Source organism: Pipra filicauda, unplaced genomic scaffold, assembly GCF_003945595.2.
Source record: "Pipra filicauda isolate LSUMZ 115617 unplaced genomic scaffold, ASM394559v2 scaffold83_size3615187_pilon, whole genome shotgun sequence".
NCBI classification, from domain to species: Eukaryota; Metazoa; Chordata; class Aves; order Passeriformes; family Pipridae; genus Pipra; species Pipra filicauda.
The window spans coordinates 2719495-2744941 of NW_024105020.1; the positions used below are offsets into that span (position 1 = coordinate 2719495).

The window sequence follows — 25447 nt, forward strand, 5'->3', positions numbered from 1 at the left end:
TGCCTCCCATGATTAGATAATTAAGCTACCTGTTCTCTGCAAGACCACCTACCCCCTTTCTTTATAGGGACACTTGGTTTGGTGGGAAACAGATGCTTAATCAGCTCTGGCAGGAGATTCTCACAGGGTATAGAATTTATAGCCACTATTCCCTGTCATTAAAGGAAAACCAGACCTGTGGACCTCATTTGAACTTAAATGCTACATCCATGCCCCTCCTCCGTTCCTGTGGGCAAGTGGTTCAGCACTGCTTATCTTTGTATGATTAAACTGTCTGCACTCCCCAAAACAAAGAACATTCACTGCCTCCTGAGAACAGTCCCTGGCCTGTGCTGTCCCCCAGCTGTGCTCAGGCATTGTCTGGAACTGAGCTCAAAACTGTGCCAGGGAGAGTGAGTATCAGCAATTACACAGCATGGATGATCAAATGATAAAGCTGGTATCCTTGCCCTGCTTATTTCACTTGCACAGGCATAGCCAAGGAATGTTTTTACTGACAGACTCAGATCTGAAAATTTTGTCACTCAGGAAGGAGGATTTGTTTGCATTAATTGATTTTGATGTAGCTTTTTCTTACTCTACAGATAGACTAGAAAATATCTTCAGTCCACAATGATTCATAATAGCGAGCAAGACAAGGGTCTTCTAATCAGGTTCAACAAACTCTCCTCCAGGTCCCAGCAGCAGAGCTGAATCTCATGGATGGGAAAAGACAGACTCTCCCACGAGTCTTTCCCAGTCTTTCCTTACCTCTACAGCTGGTGAGCAATGAGCAGATGCCTACAGCAGATGATGAGCACCCTCCAAACCCTGCAGCTCTTGGAGTAGTCTAGGTCTCATGCTGAATATGCGGAAGTCCCAGCTACCTTCCGTGGTGTTTGCCGTTCTACCACATCTCTGGTACTTGACAGAGCTTGTTTTCCTGAGGTTTGATTTCTCCTCTGCTATCTAGAAGTCCATCCCAGTGTAACTGGGGTTTTGACTAGTTGTGCTAGCTCACAGGGAGGTGTGAGTTTTCATCACCCTCAATTCCAGGATTCACAGATGTGGTGTGTACAAGATATTCTAATGCCTCTATTTGAGGCTTAATTCCCAACTCAGCTTTGCTGTGCCCGTGGCAGTGGAAAATGTATTTACATACATTTGAAGAATGTGTTTCAAGTCCATTTTTCACAATATAATTACCCAGAAGTTTCCATTTTGCACTAGAAGGTTCACTGTAATGGCCCTAGGGTGCAAAGGCTGTGATCCCCCAGGGAAGTCTGGGAGCTTTCCTGATCATTCCTTCAACATGTAAAGTATATTTTCATCTGCCAATGATAACAAACCACACAGGCAAATGATCATAACCTCTTTAATCTAGAGAATCACAGGTAGACTATTCAAAATCATTTTTAGCCTGGGAATACCCTGTTTATCTTCAGAACAAACAATGAGTCATGGAGCTGGAGAGGGGCTATGATAACCTAACACCCCTGAGGAATATGAATTCCCAAAATCCCTATCAGTTGTTTACATGATTATGTGCCTCATTATGATTTCTTTCAAGTCCTGTGATTACCAAAGTTTCTTAGGCAGGCTTGACAAGACAGGATCCTTGGATAAAGTCTTTGTTTCAGGATCGCCTGCTTCTTTCAGTGTAGATATCCCATTCATGTCACCCAGCAGTTTCACCCAGACCTTGTCTTCTCCCTCAACAGAGCTGGGTACATCAAAGCTGGCTGCCGGGTAGTCCCTCTCCCAGAAAGGTCTTTCTGCCTTTGGTTTTCAGCTGCTTCTTAAGAATTTAAGGTGTCATTCCATGGGATTTTAAAACAAAATAGATCTGGACTGCTGTAGTCCTGCCCTCTCTCCCTAGGTCTGATTATAAAAGTTTTCACTCCATCTTCAACTGAAATTAGTTTATTTCACTGTATCTATTTAACATACATTGAAAGAGACAAAAGTCCCTATTGTGAATACTTCTTTCTTTCCTCTCTTTTCACTTGTACACTTTGCCCTTGCGTGTTTTAGTTTAGATATTGATTTCGCATGGATATCTATAAGTTACGAATCTGGGTCATACCCAGGAATTTGTAGTAGATTTTGCCTCTTTCTCTTGTATTTCACTACATTAAGATGGTTAGTCTGGGGGATTTTGCATTTTTGCCAGAATAGGAGTCCTCACTTATTTTATCCTTCTGCATTTCATTTAAGTTAGATGCCAGGCTTTAATTTTGTCTGATATTTTTTGCAACAGTAACTCCCTCTGTAGGTATCTGTACTATTCATCTATTCATCCAATCTGAGCTATTGACCTTGTTATACTAAACCCAACAAGATGTTGTGTAATTGTGTGATTGAGTAAATTTTTCTTACATTTGGCCTGACTCCAATCAGATCCTTTGTGCCTGTCTTTCTGAAATGCCTATAGTACTATCATTTAAATGGCTCAGAAATACTCTCCTGTCCCTCTCCACTTGGCATGCTCCTCTGGTGAACCTCCAGACCTGCTAGGTCTGCCAGAGTAAGCATGAGACTCCTATAGTTGGGTACCCACTTCGTGCAGCGTCACGGGCTCTGTGTGTGCGCCGTGCCTCAGACGCAGCACTGCTATGTCCCATAAAACAGCATTTATTTGAAGTTGTAGAATGCGCAAGAGGCCGTGGTACGTCAGGGCAGAACACTATTTTGTATAGCAATACCCACTCAGCTCTGTTGTTTACCCCAAAGAAGAACACCCTTATCTGTGACCCAACATGCCAGACAAACTCCTGACACATGTCCTGGTATGAAACAGCAAACAGGCAATGCTGTGTACCCCTGCCTTTCGCTTTACATGGTTTTCTTCCTCTTATAGGATTTTCTTCTCCTCCTGGACTGAAGGCTCAGGGCATACTGCCACAGCTTCAAAAATGGACATAGGCTTAACCCTGGCTATGCCAGTTTCTTCTGATTTGCCCTAGCTCTGACCAAATTTTAAAGGCACTCATTTTGCTGTTCTACTTCTTTCCAGCACACCCATTTTTTCAGTGTTTAGACTCCTAAAGTTGTGAAACTGGTCCTATATTTAGAATTATGATTTAAACTGCTTTTATTACATGCAATTGTTGTACACTGAGGAAGCACTAGTTGGGTTTTTTATAACACTTCAGCAGTATTATCTCTGAAGGGTATTAAAATGTGCACTTGGCTACATTTATGATGTTTAATTGAACTTTTATTAGTTTTTTTAATGTATCCTCATAAAGCACCGTACGACAGTAAGAAATAACGTACAAGTGGTAGATTATGTAAATGAAGCAGAAAATGCTATAGTTTAGTATTTAGTTCATATAAAATATAAAAATTAGATGAAAAATGTGGGTTTGAATGCAGTTATAATTAAAATTGTATATTGGAGTCTAACCTACACCATACTCTGTAAATACCACTGGTTGCTCTGAGTTCCAAGGAGATTATTTTGCAGTAGATACTGATAAATTACTGTACAAAGTAAGGCTTTTATTGATTCACTTTGTTTGATTCTTTCCCCTTTATTTTACTGCATGAGTTTACATTTTTGCAATTATCTGCTAAACTGGAGTAAATTAAATTCAGAGAAGACAGCAAAAGACAAAGGGGGCAGAGATGCACTGTAATGGCATGGAGCTAAATAGGATGAGAGAAACATATATACACACAAAAGCATTTCACCTGGGTAATGGTAACACCACTCTTAGGAGCTCAACAGCCCAGAAATTCTGAAAGGCTGCTTCTGGGAGGGGAGTAATTACGATGCCCACAGCCATCTCACCTCATGCTGGGATCCCGCACAACATAACAAGCAATGGAAATGCTGTCTTTCCCGCTGGTTTTCGACAGGCTCCCAGAGAAAGTGGTGCCAAGGCAAGTGAGAGAAATTCTGGACGGTAGCGGATTGTTTGATAAATTTCATCCTGGATTCAGCCCCAGCCATGCTACTGAGGCTGCCCTTGTCAAAGTCATAAATGGTTTGAATGCCGCTGCTGAAAAGGAAGCCTGGCCTTGTTTGTACTATCAGATCTAGCCGTGGGGGGGTTATTCTGTAAAAGGCTGGATTCTGTTGCAGTGCCTAGGTGACTGGCTAGTGTTGACTGAGAATGCGTTGAAATGGTTCCAGCGGTACTTGATTGCTTTCCCCAATCAACGTAGTAGGGTAAATTCTCCTCGAGAGCAGCCAGTTTCACATAATGACACTTGATCCCAGGGAGAATTCACCAGCGGCCTGACTTAGTTGGCGCTGATGCTTTACGCTCTTTCTCTTGCCTTTCAGAGAGATATATGAGATGCATTAGAGCAGTGTATTAGAACTCCTTTTTGGCTTTATTGAAGAGGACTATATTTCTAAAAGTACCAACAATCAGATATTCAGAAACAAAAGACTTTCTTGTGCAGTCAAGATTATTAATAGAGATAAAACAGTTGTTTCTACCTGTTAATTTGAAGTCAGACTTCTTTTTAATTTTTTTTTTTTAAAGAGGTCTGAATTATCTTTGTAAGTCTGGAGTGACAGTGCTGATCTCAATAGATTCATATACTTGTAAATAACTTACAAGAAGAGTCTGACTCAATTGTCTGAAAACCAGAAATCACTGAATAACTTTCCTTGGGACTTCAGTTTACATTCATGACCAGTAAGCCTAACAAAGAGATTCCAGTGCTGCTTCTGCTCTTCACAGCCACTCCAGTTCAACCAATATCCTAGTACCATTTTAACCCTGTAGAAATTTTTCTATTCTCTCTCTTCTCAGGCTGTAGCAAGGCTGTCATCTGCAGGGGCTTTGCGAAGTTGAGACCAAAGACCTGAAAAGAGTTTTAACCACAGACCTTTCTGAGTGTCTTCAGTGGGAAAACAGATTTGCTTCTCCTCCAAATGCCTCTTGTCAACAACACACAGGATCTGAAATAAGCATCCAGTGAGATTGCCTGCAAATTTTCCAGTCTGAGATTATCACCAATGTAACTAAATAAACCAAGCTGCAGAGGAAATTTGGATGAACCTTCATGTTTGTAACAAAGATGGGTTCTTGGTCACCAGGTCACTATAACTTCAGAGTCTGTAAAATCAGAATAAGATTAACAATTTTTTGTGACTTCATAGATACAAAATGTGCCATATGCAAAAGAGCTATCCTGAATAATTAATTTATGCATCAGTTTTCTCACGTGTCTTCATATGTCCATGAGCTGAGGCAACCTCTTATCTTCAAGAAGCGCATAGAAGAGGGGTTTTTTCTACTTTTTCTACTTCATGGCATAATAATTTAAACTATTTTGTTACTAAAATGATATAAGAAATTTATACAGTGTATAAAACCATGCATTGAATCTATAGGACATTTCAGCTTCCCATCTTCACCCAACGTGCACATTAGTTATCTGAATATAAAGGTTATTAAGATGTAGTGATAAACTGAAGAATGGTATTTCATAGATTGAATTAAGATACCAGAATTTGACTTGGCATGTTTATTAACACTATTGAACAAGTTCTGTTTAAAAAGCTAATGATAATCTATCCATTTTATCCCAACGCATCCTAATCTCTATTAGGCATCCCCTGACTTCTAAATCAGTTGTGTATTTTTCCCATGGAAATACCTAAACATTCACATGGAGAATATATATGCTTTGTTTTAACATGGCATTTTAATAGCTTCTCTTTTTTATATGAGACTTCACAAACAACAATTGGACTTAGTACAAACTGATGACTTCAGTTTTTGCGTTACACTTAACCCAGCCCTCAGCAGGGCCCTCAAAGCAGGCTTCTTGGTTCAGTAATGTTCATATTCGTGCTAATACCCCCATTGCTAATCATAACGTGGGAGAATAAAACCTGCTGCAAGTTGAAAATCATTTTACAATTAACTTATAAATAAGCCAACCATAATTACATTGTGTTATCTCACATTGTTTTTACAGCCTCTTGCCATGCTTCAAAGAAGGAAATTAGACATACAGTGCTGGGTGATATTTAGGACAGAATGTTGCAAAGGATGTATTTTAATGACCTGAGTTTGAAAGGCTCATGTAAAGGTTCATCACTTTGAACATTTCAGATAGATGAGACCACTGGTTTGTTGCTCTGCCTTGCTTTGCTTTTTTGTATTTCATAGTAAATCATCTTACCTAGGTCATTGCACAAGACAAAGAGAGACAGAACTTTTTTTTAAGAATTCCTTTTGTGTTTCTGAAAACATAGCTATTTTCTGTATCTAACTAACACTGTTTCAATGTGTAATATTTCATAATTGACCAAGACCAAATTCAGATGGTTCTTATTATTAAGATAATATTAGCATATTGTTGCACACAGGAAGTATTTGCAGCTGTAGTAGGTTATGAGATCCTGGGACACAAACCTGTCTTTAGTCCCCTTGCTGACCTACTAGGTAGAGTAAGCTGAGGTGAAATTTCACTCTGCAGAGAATAATATTTTATAGAAAGTTGGAACAAAGGAACCGTTTTTCTTATCAACCAGTTTTTTAGGACAGAAATCATTCTAAACTAGGCAGACTTTGAATTTCATTTCCATCTAGTTATATTTAGCCTTTCTTCTCTTCAAAATAAGGTTGACTAACCTTCTATGATACAATTAAATGTCCTTAAAACAGTATGCACATCAGTAGAAAGAAACAGACAAAGTAAACACACTGCCAAATAGCCTTGTGTTCTTAAGGAAGTTATATGGCTGTGCTCTTCTGTCAATAGGCTCCTCTGTGCCCCCATTGATCTCAGTTATGAATCTGAGCATGTTCTTACTGCTATCAGCAAGAAAGTTTTACTCATTCATTCCTCTGACTTCCCTTTTTAGATCTGCATCTTCTCTGGCTGACACAAAACATGTTGTTAAACACACGTGCAGAGAAATCCCAATTTCAAGAAAAAAAAGTAGTTACGAATGTGGACTGGTTTGGACTGGGATAGAGTTAATTTTCTTTGTAATATCTCCTATAGTGCTCTATATTGGATCCATAACCAAAACAGTGTTGATAATACAGAGATGCTTTGGTATTGTTGAGCAGCACTAACACAACCTCAGGGCATTTTCTGCCTCTCACCCCACCCCACCAAGCAGGCTGGGGGTGCACAAAGAGTTGGGAGGGGACACAGCTGGGAGAGCTGACCCCAGCTGACTGCACCATATGGTGTCATGCTCAGCCAGAAAGAGCTGGGGGAAGAAGGAGAAAGAGGGGATGTTCAGAATGATGGCATTTATCTGCCCAAGTCACTGTCAAGCACATTGAAGCCCTGCTTTCCATGAGATGGCCTTTGTCTCAGTGCACAAGTTTTCTTACTTTTACTCTTCTACACTTTTACTCTTTTGATTCTCTTCCCCATCCCACTGGAGGGAAGTGAGTGATTAACTGTGTGGAGCTGAGCTGCCCATCGGAGTTAATGTACAACAAATGAATGGTAAAAACATCAGAACTCAGACTACTCAGGAATATCTCATTTTCTTTAGATAAGGACAAAGGGATGACACTAACCAATACTGAGAAAACTATTTTGCAAGGCAAAACTTCCCTCTCTGAGAGAGAGGAAGATGTGGCATTAACCACAGTATAAGCTGAGAAGAACCAGGATATGTTTTAGCTGAGTAGAGAAAGAAGAAGGTCACCTCCCACGTATATGAGACTGGAAGAATCTGCAGGGTCAGGAAATGTGAAGACTTTTATGAGAGGCAACAACTACAGATGCAATGTTACAGTCTGAAATGACTTGGCAAATGGCTGTTCTCCATAATGACTGAGAAAGGTGCCATAGGGAGAGCTTGTAGGAGGAGATGAAAAAATTTGCTTCAGCCACGAGGAGCTCACTGAGGTGGTGACAAGGAGACATCAGTTTGTTTTGAGTTTGAATGGGAGTGGATAAATCTGGATCACAGATGGACTTGTGAATTTAACGACAGAGCGAAAAGTTGAATTTGTGCCCTGCAGGTTAGGTAGATTAAGGAAGGGATGGAATTTCCAAGATCTGTTTGAGGAGAAATCAATGGAGAAATTGGCACTAGGAACACCAATGGAATTGCAGCAGGCAGCCCAGCACTGAGTCGGAGATGAACTCCAGGCAGCAAAAGTAAACAGCACTCTCAGCATGCTTACAGATAAGAGGGAGAAGAGTGAGATGGTAGCTGTGGAGGCAAGCAGGTTCAATGTGTGTTTTCAAAGTGGAGAGATTAAACACACACTTGTTTTGAGAGGAGGGTGAAGCCAAGGCAAATAACAATGTACAGAGAGGAATAGAAAAAGAGGTAAGCAGGCACCAGGGAGAAGAAAAGACAGAATATCTTGTTCCGCTTAATGCTTACATCCGTTTCGCAGATCAGAACTGCACTAATTTGGGAAGCAGTTTATATAATCCATAAAAATGCATTTTATTAGCTTTTTTTTTACTTTGAATCACTGACTTCTAAAGAATGAGAACAGCCATAAATGCTATTGTCTCCACAGGCAGCAATTTGAAAATAGAAGATCCATGGTTACACAATAAGTGTATTTTCTTCATAAAAAATATTTGCAAATCAGGTTTAAAATAAGGGGGAAATAGCTTTAAAATATTCTGCACTTCAGAAAATAATAAAATGTCTTCTTATTTTCCCCTGATAGGCCACGCAATGCAGATTACTTTATGCAGGAAGCTAAACGGAAGAAGCATAAAGCAGATGCAATGGTGAGAACATTTTCTTTCCAGTTACATTGCTGCAAATTATTTTTGTGATGCACTTTCTTCATCAGCATAGTATTGCTGGGGTAATTATAAAATCTATTATAAGGATGGCTAGGCTTGTTAAATTAAGAAATGTTTATATAATCAAATGTTCATAGCCCAATAAACTATGACTTAACAAATAATGACTTACTGAGATAAAGGCCTGGATAAATAAAACTTTCTGTTTATCCCTTTGCTTTAATTAGTAACTATAGTAATGGAGGCTGTGTAAGGGATCCACATGCCTATCTTCTCAGTTTAAGTAGCTGACTAGGTCCTATAATTACATCCCCAAATCTGATCTGGTGGCTGAGGTATTTGTACTTTTTTTTAAAGAGTTTTGGCTTTTCAGTGCCAGAAGAACCCTGGTTTCATGGCAGATGTTTCTGGACATAATCAGAAGCACACAAGGAATCTGTGCAACCCTAGAGGAACACCTAGCACACAAAGTATTGTTGCAACAAACAGATTCTTGGCCTTGGCTTTGACCTGTCTAAAAATGTAGCCAGTAAGAAATAGGGGAATCTGAGGTTATATGGAGCACTAAACTTGTCTTTCCAGACAAATGGGTGCAAGAAAGTATACAGGGCTCCAGGGGAGCTCTGCTTAGCTATCCTTCAGCTTTCTCCAAGGCTGTGTTCTCCAGCACCATGGATAAGCCAGCGACATGAGGTCTCTGAGATGGCAGTATATGGAATGGAACCCTGCATTAGGAGTAGCTGCATTCCTGCCTTGCTCTGTCAGTCAAACACTCTGCTGTCAGAGCATCAGGAAAGAAGAAAGGTGACTCAGAACCTCTGTTTCTTCACCTCTTTTTTTCTCAGCTGTGCAGAATGTAAAAAGGCCACAGAAGCAGAAGCAGGCCCTTAATTTAGGACACTAACACCGCGTTTTACACTCTACCTGAGTTTATTAGCACAAATTTCCATGGTTTATTCAGTTCCATATTACTTTAAAGTGAGTCTTAAATCAGAAAATATTGTGGAGAAGTACAAATGGTGCAATTTAGTGTGTTGCTTTAAACAGAATGGAAAAGATCACTTGATATGCAAAGGAAATTCTTAGCCTGGAGAGAAATGTTTTTATGGTAGAATCCCAGAAAAAGGAGTTGCAAGCATTATTCTCTGCTCTCTGCCAGAAGTTTCCTGCATGAAAGTCATCTAGACACAGTTTGAATAGCTTCCTATCAGTATTAGGTGGTTGAAATATCCTCCACATTCAGCTTCCCTATACAGGGGACCAGCACCTTACTTACACCTTGTGAATTGCCCTTTGCAGGTACTTCCTTTCCCTCTCTGGCTGTGTAGGCATCCTGAAGGAAATGCCATATTGCCAAAGTGCCTTAGGCACTTTGAATCACCTTGCTGGGCTCAACACCACCTGCTTTGGCACTGCATTACTTAACATAGGCACTTAGAGTGAGCAGCCCTGAAAATCTCTCTAAGTCTCTCTGCTCCTCAGTCCCCCATCTGTGAAATTGGGATAATAGCACTTCCACCTCCACTGGAGCATCAGGGAGAGAAATACAATAAAAAGTTTGTGAAGTTCTCTGGTATGATCGCAATGGGAGTCATATAAGAACCTAAAATAGATTGAAGCCAGTGTGCCATTCCAAAGTTACTATTTAAAATCTTTATCCGTTGGAAAAGAATAAGGTCCATTAACCTTTCACTGTGTGCATCAGATTTCAACCAAATACATCCAGTCCATTAATGGGCTTTATGTACCGCAGGAGTTGTGACTGAAGGAGAAAGAAGTCAGGACAGAGAGGTATTAGTATGATTCTCCTTTCACATCAAAAATGAAATTCTGAGAGCAGATAAGTGGTATGTAAGTGTACACATATGAACATCATGTGTATATTTGCATATACACTGTCACTGAGGACATATATATGCACATATATGCCTATAAGCACAAAAATATACACACAGAGTCAAAGAAGTACCAAAAATAGGAGAAGAAATGGGACAAGGAAGGAGGATCTCAGAAGATGCTGAGGGAGCAGTATATCCTCCTAAAAGAGGAGGATATAGAAAGCAAATTCCTGACAAGAGGAGAGCAGTGCTGAAAATGGTAGGGATAAAGAAGACAGGGTAACAGAGATGAGCCTTTGTATATGAGTTAGTAGTCAAAGTATTTAGTTCTCTTCTCTTAGTTCAGGGTTTCATTTACCTTTCTTTGTTGGGTGATAAAAAATTACATCTGCAAAGATGTGTGAAGCACTTTTTAATGAAAGCTTGAACAAAAGGCCTGATGAGTTTGTGGAATTTCCAGCACTGGAAGAGCTTTGACAAACACTTGTCAGGAATGTCCTAGGCAGACCTGATCCTTCTTTGGACACAAAAGTGTTGAACAAATAATATCTCAGAGCTTTTTTCAGCTCTGCTTTCTGTATCTTCTGCATGATTTTCACTCATACACAGAGTTTGATGGGGTTTAGCTTTCTCTCAGAAAAAAATTGTGAATCTGAAGATATACCAACTGGTGTCAAGTTTACAATTTATGTTGAGAAAATCCTATGAAATGTAAGCACACCTTGATGATTACACTATTTCTCTGTGTCCTTATTTTTTCCCTCTAGGTGGAGAAGTTTGGAAAGGCACTGAATTATGCAGAAGCAGCGCTATCATTTATTGAGTGTGGAAATGCAATGGAACAAGGCCCAATGGAATCTAAATCCCCTTATACCATGTATTCGGAAACAGTTGAACTCATCAGGTAGGAAAGGGAGGAGATGGTCTCAGGGGTTGATGATCTCTGTGCAAACATGCTCATCTGCATTATCACATAGTTTCCTACATACCGAAAAAGGGGAGAAGTGAAATCCTCATAAGTGCTTGGTCAGTGCATATGTAATGTGTATGTGTTATCTGTGATTTCTTTAGAAATTAAATCAGGAAACTTTGAAGAATAAAAAAAATTTAAAAAAAATGGACCAAAAAAAACGGCACCCAAATACTTTTATATTACTTGAGCTGCAAATTACTTCAAGAGTGTCATGATGTAAGTCCTAAGCTACTGAATAGAGAAAAATAGTAATCCATAATAATAAAACACTCTCACAGAATGGTAGTTTGAAAAATCTTGCAATGTGTTTTAAGATTGCTGTTTAAAGGTTACCTGAAAGAAGATGTCAACAGGGATAGAAAAATGGACACTCAAAGTCCACTTGGTGTGTATGCTCCTAATGTAGCCAGTGGAGTCTCAAAAGCAGCTCAGCTCACCCTAAAGCCACCCCTACTTTTAGTCACCTTCATGGCTCTCCAAACAGTACAGTTAGAATTCTGTCCCATCCACAGTCCCTATGAAGAAAATATGTCTCTAAAGTCCTTTTCTCCATTACAGTTGGTACTGACCATTAACATTATTGGCAGTGCTGGTAGAGAAAACAAAGATCAAAATCATCCCAGCAGCTGAGGGACTCTCTGCAAGAGAGTGACACACTAGCAGAGAAAGTTGCACTGCCAGTGACCACGGCATCATTCCTCAGGACAGTCAACCGTGCAGCTCTCATCAGGATTAAGTTCATAGGAAGTAACATATTTTGCATTTTTAATAATATTCATAATGGATCGAAGCTTCTAAAACAAATGCATTATTTTGGACTCAGTGTTGATGCAAAAATTTTCTCGCATGTTAATAACTCCACTGGCATTTTATTCCACTTAGGGTTGTCTTCTGATGCATTTCAGTGGATTGAGGCCAGCTTTCTAACTAGGAGGTTATTGAACAAAATCAAATAGGTTTTTTTCTGTAAAAGAATAGTACATTCCATCTCTGCAATTCTTCCCTTCCTTTTTTTTCCCCATGTCTGCAATTCTTCTCTTTTTTTTTTTTTTCAAAAGGCAGAAAGCTCTTTCTTGTCTTTCTTGTCTGCCCTGTCTTTTCTCATGGTAGTAAATATATGATCCTAACTCTGGAAATGAATTTTGCTTGCAGATCCATAGCTTTCAATAATATGTGTAGCTGTGGTTGTGTTGTGGTGTGAATTGCTGTTGATCTCACTTTCTGCAGCTCAGAAAAATAAGTGGTTTGCTAGGTATGCCTGTAGAAACAAAATGTTCATGCTGAATTTTGGCACAGGTATCAAGATTAAAGTCTGAAAGCAAAGGTAAGAAAAAAATCACAAGCAGCTAATTATGGGAAACAGGTATTTTTCTGGAAGTGAGCCCAGAAGCGCTCTGTGTTGTCCTAACCTTGTCTGTTGTTCAGGTATTCAGCTGGAAGCTGAGATTTCCAGAAACCAATTTGTGATTGCATAGCACATACACTCTTGAAACAGCAGTGCTACCTCTGTGGATGTTTAATATTTATAGAATCTGAATGTAATGTCATATGAGCAAAAATAGCTCTGAGCCACATGTTCCCCCTATGCTGCGCTCTGCTTGGAGGAACAAATCGGGGTAGACACGCTCAGAACTGGCAGGGTGAGGTCAGCACCAGCTTCCAGGCAGGCTGTCTGCCTTGAAATGCTCTGAAAACCTTTCTGCATGAACTCTGTGTAACTGGGTCTCTGCAGCAGCAGAAGTTATTTTGGTAAGACGGTGTCACCTCACCAGGTGCTCCCCTCTGGACTGACGGATGTTCAAGGGAGTTACTGCTGTTCAAAGTGTGCAGGGAGGCACGCTAATGGCAAAATAGCTCTGAAGCACAACCAGAAGAAACACATGTATGTCTGGTAACTTAAGCAAATATGTATAAGGGGCAGACCAAATTACATTGGCCAGCTTAGCTCTCTAATCAGTAATATAAAGCTGTCTCAGTTAACTCACATTGGCTTTTTTCCTTTTGCTTAAGGTATGCAGTGAGACTAAAAACCCACTCAGGCCCCAATGCCACGCCAGAAGACAAACAGCTGGCAGCATTATGGTTAGTAGATCAAGCTTTCCTCAAAAGGCTTCTTTTCTGCAGTAAGCCAGTTCTTGAAAATCAGATGCTGGACTCAGCCAGATAGAATGATGTTCTCTGTTGAAATTAAGAGAATACTTTCTGCTCTGGGAAGGTCCAGCCCTTGTATCACTGTACCAGGTCTGCATTCTGTCTCCGCATATAAGCAATTCATACTTATTTATTGACTGTGACAGGTTGGCTATGGTATGTCAGTGTAATTAATTTTTAAATGCCTGATGGTTTGTTGTTTTTATGAGTGATGTACTTTTTTACCAATAGCTCACTAAGTTCTTTTATGGTTGACATTTTAGGCTCAATAATCATAAATTATATTTATATTATATGAAGGGCAATATGGTGATGGGGATAATTAAGCCTCTTAGATTACCTACTAAATTGAGTTTTCTAGATATATATGTAAGCACCTTAGATTCTATAGGATGCTTGCTGATTGCTAGTAAAGTAGTAGAATGTTATTAAAATCAAATTTTAATTTAATATCTATGTAGTTAATACATAAAATACCTATTACATGGTTAGTGAGTTCTCAGTAAGTGGACATTTACAATCAGCAAGTGTGTTTTTAACATCTATTAACCATCTGTTAAAAATCCAAATGAAATGCATCTTTAGCTTCCATAAATAAGGAGCCCTAATTAATCATTTGTATAAAAAGGAGCAAAATATTCAGAGTTACTATTTTTTTTAATGCCCTTTCTCTGTCACTGGTTTGCTGTGTCATCGGCAGGCGCACAGAATGCATTAATGGCAATTGCTTTAAAAACACTTAGGTGGGAGAATGACTAAAGAATGGTTAAAAAGAATATTTAAAGCCGTATTAGGAAGGCTTGCTGAGAACTGCTGGAGTGCTTCAGTGTGTGAGGAACCACATCCAAATTCAGGGAGCTGCTGCATCTGTTTCAGCAGCAGAAAGGTCAGCGCGAGGGAAAGCAGACGGAGCCTTCTCTGGGCGATGAATGGCAATCTTAACTCACCGTCTGCCAGCCAGCAGATGAGCTGACACCATTTGCATATGTGCTGTACCTGTGAAGGTGACAGAGGGAGAGTGATGGTGGAGGCTGCGAGGCCGCCGCATCCCCCGGCTGCTCCCGGCGCCCGCCGGGCAGGCTGCCAGCCCGCCCCGCTCCCGGCCCCGCTTCTCCTGGGGAGACACTGTCCTCCAGCGGCCACAGCCGGGATTTCACCGCCGGCTCTCAGGACAGGAGACTGGCAGGCTGAGCAACCCTGGCTGGCACTGTTTTTTTCAGGAGCAATTTGCTAATTAAGGGATTCGCTGAGGTTTGGGCAGCTCCTGGGCTCGGGGAGCTGGGGAGAGGTCTGCACTTCCAAACTCAAGGCACCTTCTGCTGCTCTGGGTTGGCTCCAGGACTAAATACTGTTTTTTTAAATAAGGCCTCTGCTGCCAAAGGAAAAGCAAAACACACTAGGTTTTTGCTTTGAAAGTGGTGTTACTGTGGGGCATTCCCACACTTGCCAATCCATTGGGATTTCTGTTTAGGGGTCACCCTTTACCTTCTGCTCTCCCTTATATTCTAGTTACCGCTGCCTGGCTCTTCTGTACTGGAGGATGTTCCGACTCAAGAGAGACCACGCGGTCAAGTATTCAAAAGCGCTTATTGAGTATTTCAAGGTGCATTACTTATGGCATGGGTTTAGATCAATGTATCATTACAGGGGATGGAGCACTGTACTAAAACAGTAGCTGTGCTGGGCTGAGTTTTTTCCCCTGTGAAGTCAGTGGAGTTTTACCATAGACTCCCATGGCAACACCTGATCTCTAGTCAGGTCTGTTGTCTTCACAAGGGCCCCTCTCTGAAAAAATACATACTATGTCCCTTCACAAAGGATGATAAATGTATTGTACTAACAAACAGGTACTTTCAGATTATTCTTGGTCAGCTGTCCTGCTCTGTTATGAATAGGTTTCGCAGATTTTGCTCTGAGAATCTCCTCCAGGATAACACCTCCCACTAGACAACCTGTGAGTTGAAGACTTTGATTTAGATCAGTCCTCAGATGCAGGGCTTCCACTTAGCAGGATCGATAGGTAGGACAGTGCAGTGGGACCATCTTCTTACCCAAGCAACTGTCAAACAGCCCACGCTGTCTTCAGTGGGAGTTGTACAGAAGCATCAGAGGGCAAAAAGACCACCTGCCATGTACTTGACACAGCACTGTTGGCTTCTCCTTCCTACTTTGCTTCTCCTGCTTCTGGTTTTCACTCTCTGCCAAGTCCAAACACTGGTTATTTTGAAAAAGACCAGAAGTCCCTCAAAGTATTTTAATATATTTTGACAGGCAACCTTTCCCTGGAAAGCACATCAAGAGCAAAACCTTCCAAGTCGAGCTCACCTAGCAGTCAATCCATCCAGCGTTTGACGTACAAACACAAAAATAAGCCTTTATCATCCCGATTTTTAAAAAAAGTATGAACATACAAGTACTTTAAGACAAACTGCTTTGGGGGACCTGGACAGTCTTTGAACCCAGGGCTCATCTAGTGGGGTTTTTTGCACACTTGAGGAATCTTGAAATGAAAAACATCCATCCTTTGACATTTTGTTAATAAAAAAATTCAAATACAAGCACGAACGCTCATGACCAGATTCTGAACATGTGAAGACAGTGAACGGAATTGACAGATCCGTTATTGTCAAATAGAAATTGAAGTCAATGTAATTGCTTAAAAAATTTTGCAAGATATATAACTCAACACGTTATGTTTCTCTAACAATGACTTGATTTCAGGGGAAAGAAATATGTGCCTATTACAGTACTTTATTTTTCTTTACCAGTTCAGAGAATAGCTGCATTAAGAAAAGGATGGTCAGGCTCTCAACCATGTAAAATGTCTCCTACTAGCAGACAGAAACTGTTTCACAGAAAACATAAAATGGACTTACACTCTGCTGTAGTCAAGAAGAGGTTGTTTTTTTTCAGAGCTCCTGCTGATATAATGATAGCGTAGTTTCACATTAGAAAGTATTCTCACCTTTGAAAGTAAAAATGGAAAAAAAATCCATTTGCTATAATTTTCAGTGGAAAACAAGTCAATTCTCTACTCCTTTCATATTTGGTATCTAAAAGCTTTCAAAACCAAGTTACATGAAATGCTGACTGCATTAAGAACTTCCACATATATTATCAATCAAAGAAAGATTTTAAACCTTGTCACACACGTTTGCAGGGACAATTAGACACACTTTTCCTTTAGAAAATAAAAAATTATTATTTAAATCTCCTTTTAAGTCTTTTATTTCCATTCTAAAAAAAACTAATGCGGCAGAGAATTAAAAAGAAGGCACAGATATTCAGGGGGCAGGCACATTTGAAAGTATAAAGAAACCAGGAAGATGGTTAGCAGTAGGCAAAGTGGGATAAGAGATGGTCCCTTACAACATTACACTGTTTCGAATCCTTACCCCCACCTTTCTGGTGCAGAACTGAGATAAAGCTGGACAATATACCTAAAACATGAGAAAAAAAGATGTGGGGGAAGTTGTGCAGTAAGGCGGGGTTGGTTACATGTACAGTGGAAGTATCCTTGACTCTACTTTGATTTCCATGTTTTCCTGCCTCCAACTCTGCAAGTATACTCAGTTTCCATTACACTAGAAAGATGAAGGCCGGTAGTTCTGCGACAGATCAGAAAAGAAAGGGGGGGGGAAATGAAACTATTCTGCAGGAAGAATGAATGCTAAGGATTCCCACATTGGTTCTATTTACGATGGTAAATGAAAACTTTTCCTTTTTTTTTCACACATTAGCCCTTCCTTCCAAAAAAAACCCCCAAAACCCCAAAAGCTAACTTGTCATATCATTTACCTGGGACGTGGAAGACCAGTGTCAAAATGCAGGAAGAATGCCAGGGCACACATGGTACTGGTGTGATCGCTGCTAAAATACAGCCAATGTTGGGGTGCCCATGAAAGATATGAGAACCCAAGAGGCATTTCAGAGGACGCATCAAAAGCGAGACAACAAACATATTCGAAGAGAGGCTCAGGAGATACGTCCAGCTTAGTGCAGAACAGATTAAGAGAGGATATAATCATTGTGCATATGGAAGTGGAACTGATAATACCAAGTGACATGCAGTTTTGCTGGCATTGGACCAACAAAATCCAAAACCCAGCACTGAAGTTAGGAAAATTCAGCCTTAAAACTGAGAAACAGTGTCTGTTTTTCTAACTGTGAGGCCTGCAAAACACTAAAACAGGGCACAGGACAACAAGGAAGATAAATAGTGTCTTAGGATTTCAATATCACTAGCTATCCCTTTTAAAAAGAATAAAATACAGTTCAAAAGTAATTTCGCTTCTTGTAAAAGCTCCATGATTGGTGGAAAACAGAAATTGCAGAGTACATGCCCTGGGGGATTACTCCTGGCTTGAAATCCATGAATGTCCGATTACCATTTTTCCTTCCTAAGCCATGAGAGACCAAGAGTTTTTGTACTTCTGTTACTGCTTGTAACTCCTGCAGTTTACAACACCTGCATCCTTGCATTTAAAACAATATCCATAAACAGATCTCAAGCTGCAGGACTTTGCTTGTTCTCCCATGGATGTCAAGAAGGGAAGGTTGTTCTCCAGCACACAATTACCTGCATGTACAGTTTCAGGGGAGAATGCAAGGAGGTCACTTTCCTCTAAAGAATCAAAGCCTGGCCATTGCTGAATATGAGGCTGTGGATGGGATGGACTAGCAAAGCTTGGTTTCTTAAGACTTCTGGTTTTTACATCCTTCTCTCTCACAGGCCCAGGATTAAATCAGTCACTGCACTTGAGAGAGGGGAGGAGTTTTTCCACAGGTCAGGTGGGCAGGAACCTGCCAGTAAATTTCCCTCAGCTCTTGCAGGTTAAATACTAGAATCATTTTATGTATCCAGTCTCCATTACTGCTGATACCTAGATTTATCCTGCTCTGTATATACAGTGTTTGTACAAAGTGGTCTCTCCACAAGCAATGAAATTCTTTAGTCTAAGGAAGTATACCAGATAGAGTCTTAATGACTCCAGGTATACACTAAATGATCCAATGTCCCCTTCTGGGGAGTTCAGGGGGGGAATCCTTCAGCTAGGAAAACCACCAGTCTACACAGGCAGTCTCTCTGACCCTGTGAATGCTGCTGTGTTCAGACCAAGGGAAACAGCTCAAGAGGAGCAATTGTGAGGCAGATTCTTGAGCCTCGTGGTTAGAACAGCTACCTAAGCTGAGGGAGCCCCGATTCACATCTCTGTGGTCAGCCAAGCTGAGCAGACTTGCAGTCTTGAAGGTCCTAGAGGAATGACATTTGTCAGTGGGGGCAGGAGAGTAGGAGGAAAGCTTTCTGATTTTTTCCATCACAAGAAATTCCAGCCTAAACTTCACAGAGTCCTGACATCACTTTTCTGAATTCCCAGGATTTCTGTGGAAAGGTTCCATTTCAGCTAATGTGTTTTCCTAATCAGCCCCTATCCCAGGATGTTCAATAGACTATGATTCAAGTCTGTTCTGCAGCAGTGCTTCATCACAACACCAAAAGAAGGCTGACTGGATTTATTGCATCATGAGATGCAATTGCCTCATTTTCTTTACATTTCTGTATTTTTACACTCTTTACTGTTTTCATTTTGTAGTCTTATATAAATTATATGCATTGTGAGTTACTCTTTCCTTTCCAGAATTCATCAAAATCTGCACAGAACCCGTCTCCTTGGGGTGCCAGTGGAAAGTAAGTTGCACAGAAACTTAGATCAGATTGGCAGTCAGAAACCGTATTTTCTTACCTGCAGTATAGTCTGATACTCTGGTGATTTTAATCCCAACACCTTTTAAATAACTGTATTAACATCTGTTTCTAGGAGCACAGGAACTCCATCACCTATGTCCCCCAGCCCATCTCCAGTCAGCTCTGTAGGATCCCAGGGGAGCACAGGGGCCCCTTCCCCATCTCCTATCATCAGCATTCCTCAGCGTATTCATCAGATGGCCGCCAACCACGTCAGCATCACCAACAGCATCCTCCACAGCTATGACTACTGGGAGATGGCTGACAACTTGGCCAAGGAAAACAGAGGTGAGCAAGGCAAGGCAATGGGCTATTTTAGAAGACTGTTACATGATTTGGATCAGGAAAATAACTATTTTGATAGGAAACCTGTCTGCAAAGTAGGGATGCAGGGGTGTTTTTCTCCTTTGGTCTGTTCACAGTGTGTTCCAAAACAGCCCAAAAAGGCAATTTTGATTGCTGTCTCACTTAGAAGAATCTAATTTTTTCCTTTATTTGGGTGGCCAGGACTCGTGACAGACCAGTTGCAGACATAGCTGTGGGGGGCACTCACTGCCATCTGTGTCACTCTGGAGAGAAAGAGCTTCTTGCCCCCAAAGTTGCAGACGTGGATGAGATGTGTTTAGCCAGACCACGTCAAAAAGCAGGAGAAGAATTTCTTTCTGCAGAAGGAATGAACAGCCCCTAGCCTTCCCTCCATCCAAAGCGTACACAAATGGCAGTGAGGTGCTTCACTCCCTCTTCAGTGCAAACTTCTCTTCTTCTGAAATGGTTTCCATGAGCACATGCCTCAGCATCTGACTTGATGGTAAATTATTCCCTGGTTTTCAGGATAATTTATGTATTTAAGGCAGGGACAAGGGCAGAATTCAAGTCAAAACAGGACACCTAAGTGTAGGTGTGTACATGTGAGTCGGGGGGCTCATCTCCCATTGCAATTGATGGAGCTTTGTTCAATACAAACTCAGAGTGCTGTTCAGTTCACCCTGAAAGGGAGACAGAGATACAATCCATGTGGCTAACCACAGCCACCCAATGCCATTTGAGGTGTCCGTACCTGCACTGCCACTCTGTCTCCTGTACATCCTATGTTAGATCTCCAGTCCAGGCTGTGCATATCAACTGCCTGAGAGTATTGCATTGTCCCTATCCATGGCATGGGGGTTTGCACTGGGTGATCTTTAAGGTCCTTTCCAACCCAAACCATTCTGTAATTCTAATGCCTAGTGTGTAGTTAGCCAAATTACTCCTTAGGCTGAGTTTACCATGTTGTACAGGCCTCTGTTTCTCTGTCATGGTAGCTTAAATATCTAGCATATCACATATGTATCATTAGACACTTGTGTGTAGACTTTTTGATTTAGTTGTCCCTAATCTCAGAATAAATCTTGCCCAGCATCTGTTTGCTTTATCAAGACTCAATGGAAATTATTGAAAAGCAAAGCTGAAGAACTGTTTTGTTCTTTAAAAAGAAAATTGTTGTGCATCAGCCTGTAACATCATGAACCACGGCGCTTTAAAATTAATCTCACCAGCGCTAAACTTTCATTCCCATGAAATGTTCAGCTTGACTCAATTTGCAAGAGAATAAAATCTATTAAAGGGTGACAAGTAGCAAATAAAGGTTCACTCTTCTGATGCTGAATCTTTTTTTTTCCTGCAGATTTTTTTAATGATTTGGATGCATTGATGGGACCTATCACCTTGCACAGCAGTATGGAGCATTTAGTTCAGTACACTCAGCAAGGACTTCACTGGGTGCGGAATAGTGCTCACTTGTCATAATGACTGCTTGCCATTCACATGGACAGTATACCTTTCATGGATAACTCAGTTATTCTGGACACTGTGCTACAGAAATAGTCAGCCACAGCATTGATCCAAACAAAGGTGAATATTTCTTCAATACTGAGCAAAATTTTTCTGACTGTAGACATGCATGTGTGCAGCGGTACAATATACAGTGATGTCTCTTCAGAATGAATTGTTTGTTCTACATCACTCTCAAAACATTTTCATACACTAGAAATACTATAAAGAACTGATCTTGATGCACAAAACATACCCTTTCTATTCTTGTACTAAAAAACTCAAAAACCAAAATCTCACGGGTTGATTGAGCCGAGTGCAATAAGCACAGATCCCTATTCAGGAAAGCTCAGAATAGATTCTTAACTTTAAGCTGGTACTGAAATCCTGATGACTTCAGCAGAGCTTAAGCACATACACAAGGGTTCTCCTGAACTGGAATGAATGAGGGCAAATTATAGACATGGAGAACTTTTACTGCGAGCATGGGCACGTCACAGAAGTTTCAGTATTAATGTTCCATCTCCCTGTTACTTCTCCACTGGAGCACAGAGAGGAGTTGCGTAGCCCCATTAAGTCAGACAAAGATGGCATTCCTTCATGTGCAATAAGTTTCAACAAATTGCATGCGTTTCTTTATCTCCTGTCTTTTTAAGTAACTTTATCTCTCGTTCAGTTCCTCACCAACAGTACAACCTACGGTATCAAGCAAAAGGCCCGAAAACAGATATGCTGATAGCAAGAACTTAAAAGAGACAGTGGAAAATTGCATTTTGTTACTGACAGTAAATAGATAATGAAAAAAATATGGCAAACAGCAATCCACTTAGGAAAGAAAATGTGTTAATTTCAGCTGCACACACACAGAGACAGATATTTACAGCAGTTGTTGGCTTTCCATGGGAAGGCTCCATCCTGCAGATTTTGACTTTCATATCTTTTTAATCTAGCAGAAGCTTGCAGCATTTTCTTCCAAGCTGTATGGGAGCATTACATGCAATTTCCTTTATCTGGGAAGCTGAGTTTGCTGCTCATCAGGCTAAGAACTGTTTCCTATCATAATCCTCTCACTCTCCATGCATAATCCTCAACTAGGCTTTAACGCTTCTTGATTTATGGGATGTTTTCAGTTCTTGTTGACAGGCTGTGTTTTTCATGCCAGAAGAATTAATCCCACAATAATTGGAGTTTAATTTGGGTCAGCTGAGGTCAAGGCCAGTTCATATCAACTGTGCTTGCATTCAGTGCATTTTTGTTCATTTTAAGTGATTTTTGCATATTTAGGGATGTTTTTCTGTATTGGAAATATAATTTTTTTGCAATCAGATTTGCAGCCTTTACTCCAGTCATCAGCTCCAGTGACTTCCAATGGACTGTTCTTGTCTGAGTCACTAGTTAGACCCTTTCATTATTGTTTTCTGATCTCATTTACATACATATTAAGGAAATTTGAGTACAAAAGACACTTTCAATAGAAGATACAGGTAGACGTAGCTACTGATATAAGTGGTTAATTAAATGGTCCTTGCTGCCTTTTTTTTCTTCCCTCATTTTTGAAGAGCTGCATTCTGAAAAAAGGTACCAAACAATGCAGCATGATTTCTCAGTAAAATGTCTTCGGTAGCACAGGTTGTATCTAAAGATGGGCTGGTGAGCACCCTGAGCCCCACATAGCTGTGATTTTGGCAAGGCTCCTTAGCATAACTCCAGCTATTGCTCAGGCTCAGAGCCTTCACTGTGTTCTTTGGAGCAGCTCAGCAGGGTAGCTACCAAGGAGCTGCTCAGCCCCAAGACATCCTGGGACGATATTTATGTGCCCATCAGTGCTCAGATACTTCCCCCACAAGAGAAGTCCTGAGCTCAGCTGTGGTCACCTCTTAGCATGGACTTGAGTGTTAGAGGGTGGCTGGCTCTAAGAGTGAACACATACATGCCTTTAAATGACAAAATACACAACCTCTGAGTCCTCCTGTCACTCTTAACCTTGGCTGTTACCCATCCCAGAAGGAACACAGTTTGTTTCGTCACAAGTATCGTGGAGAACTTGATCGGTGCCTTTCTGTTTATCACTTGCCTAATCTCCAGCTGTGGAAGCCTGTCAGGACTAGTAGCAACAGATTCTGTCAGCTGCTTCAATACCATATGAAGGTACTGTGGAATTTCTCCTCAGATCAGGAAAGTGAAATTCCAGTTAGATTAGCTTTTGTTTTCTTTGACGGTGCCTATGATGTTTATCTTCAGATAAGTTTGGGGTTTTGGGAGCCCTTTCTGCTATTTAATGTTGAGAGATTTTAGAAGTGACATATATTACTTGCCTTAAATGGAGTTTAGTTTTCTTGCACATGTGGCATTTGAGTTTCAAATATGGAACTTTGAAGCATGTTTATTTTACTAAGATCGGGATATTTTTATTAATCATGATGAACTCTTTATATGTATATAATATGTCAAGAAACTTCAAAGAAATGCAAGAATTAATGCTGTTCTGTTGTAACATTTCCAAGTATTAAGGATTCTTGCAGATGATTGTTCTTTCCTGTATGTTGTTCTCATATTGAATTATTTTGGCTGAATACTCATTGTTTCCATGGAAAAACACACTGGTTTTTAGTGTTTGTGCGGGCATCATCTGTGTTGTCTGATGAGAATGCTGAGCCTTAATTTCTAGTGGTTCAACAGGATGAATGGATTAGAGGGTTTGGCTTTCTCTCCATAGGGTTTCTTGCAGCTATACTATTTTGGTGAGGTTATTTAGAATACTCTTCTGTTCAGGCTATTTGCCTGAGGGTTGTGGCTGATTAGATGACTGAATGTGGCACAGTGACAACAAACACTTCATTTGATCTTCTTAGGGCCTGGTCTGAAAAAGTGCATGTGACTTTCAGGTCTGGTCCAGTTAAGCATATGCTCCACCTTAAGAACCTGAATAATATTAGGCTTTTCACACTGAGACACTCAGTGTGTTCTGGATAGGACCAGAGGAGACTGTCTTTCTTTGGGGCTCCGTGAAAAACAATGACTCATTTTAGTCTGTTGTGAAAGTCCGGGAATATGCAGGCTTCTTTGTGCCATAGCAGTGTCCGGGTTCATTTTGAGAAAGTAAGAAGTCATTCCGTACAAATCCAGAAGAATCACAGAATCACAGAATATGCCGAGTTGGAAGGGACCCATAAGGATCATCAAGTCCAACTCTTGGCCTGGCACAGGACATCCCAAGAATCACACCATGTGTCTGAGAGCGTTGTCCAAACGCTTCTTGAACTCTGTCAGGCTTGGTGCTGTAACCACTTCCCTGGGGAGCCTGTTCCAGTGCCCGACCACCCTCTGGGTGAAAAACCTTTCCCTGATAAGTAACCTAAACCTCCCCTGACTCAGCTTCATGCCGTTTCCTGGAGTCCTGTCACTGGTCACAAGAGTGAAGAGATCGATACCTGCGCCTCAAAGTCCCTTCATGAGGATGTTGAAGACCACAATGAGGTCTCCCCTCAGTCTCCGCTTTTCCAGATCATGCCTGGAAGGAGAAATTTGCTTACAGAGGCTTCTGAAGCAGTAAGGGTTGGTAAAGAAATGGGACGGATTCAAAGGAATTAGGTATTGCAGGTGGATGTGACAAATGCAGAACAGCCTATAGGATCTTCACAGAGAGCAAGATCATACAGACTCCTTGGCCTTAATCCTTTACAGTATTCCATCATGGCATGAGTGACAGGTAAGAACAAAGCATATGCAGAGGTTCAATTGTGGCCAAAAGTCAGACATGTTCTCCCAGTCACACGACAGGATACCCAAAACTCTTGTTTGCCTATTTCTTTTGTCCAAATACCACGGGGCTCCAAAGGAAGAGATTATAGTGAACAGAGGACCATAGGTAAAGGAGATTAAGAAGATCAAGCCCTAAGTGTAGATACACATATGTATATACTGTAAATCTAAATAGTCATAAAAGTCACTCGGCATGAAGGATATGACTAGTGCCTACCATTGATCATCAAGTACTCATCACTGAGCAGCCATATCACCTCAGAAGTGCAGTAGCTGTTGTCAAAATAATTTGTGTAGCTAATTAATTTATACGAAATGCACCTTTGGGACTGTGCCATAGTATCTCTTTTGTAATACAATTGTTCAACCATTTTTCATGGCTACTGATTCAAATCTACATCACTGAAATGTCAGGATATCTTTTCTTCCCTAGATGAGAACATATACTTAGACCTGGCTAATCTGTACTTAGTT

General features: G+C 40.7%; 1 protein-coding gene across 2 annotated transcripts in view; it reads left to right on the forward strand.

Moving 5' to 3' along the window:
* The window catches only part of AFF3 (AF4/FMR2 family member 3), a 331674-nt gene extending 307265 nt beyond the window's left edge, over positions 1 to 24409 (forward strand). For both annotated transcript variants that reach the window (XM_027718125.2, XM_027718126.2), the window contains exons 15-21: positions 8613 to 8676; positions 11300 to 11436; positions 13516 to 13587; positions 15166 to 15259; positions 19296 to 19345; positions 19476 to 19690; positions 21066 to 24409. In XM_027718125.2, the coding sequence (XP_027573926.2) occupies positions 8613 to 8676; positions 11300 to 11436; positions 13516 to 13587; positions 15166 to 15259; positions 19296 to 19345; positions 19476 to 19690; positions 21066 to 21187 (754 nt within the window). In that variant the 3' untranslated portion in view covers positions 21188 to 24409. The remainder of the gene's footprint in view (positions 1 to 8612; positions 8677 to 11299; positions 11437 to 13515; positions 13588 to 15165; positions 15260 to 19295; positions 19346 to 19475; positions 19691 to 21065) is intronic.
* Positions 24410 to 25447: the final 1038 nt, after the last annotated feature.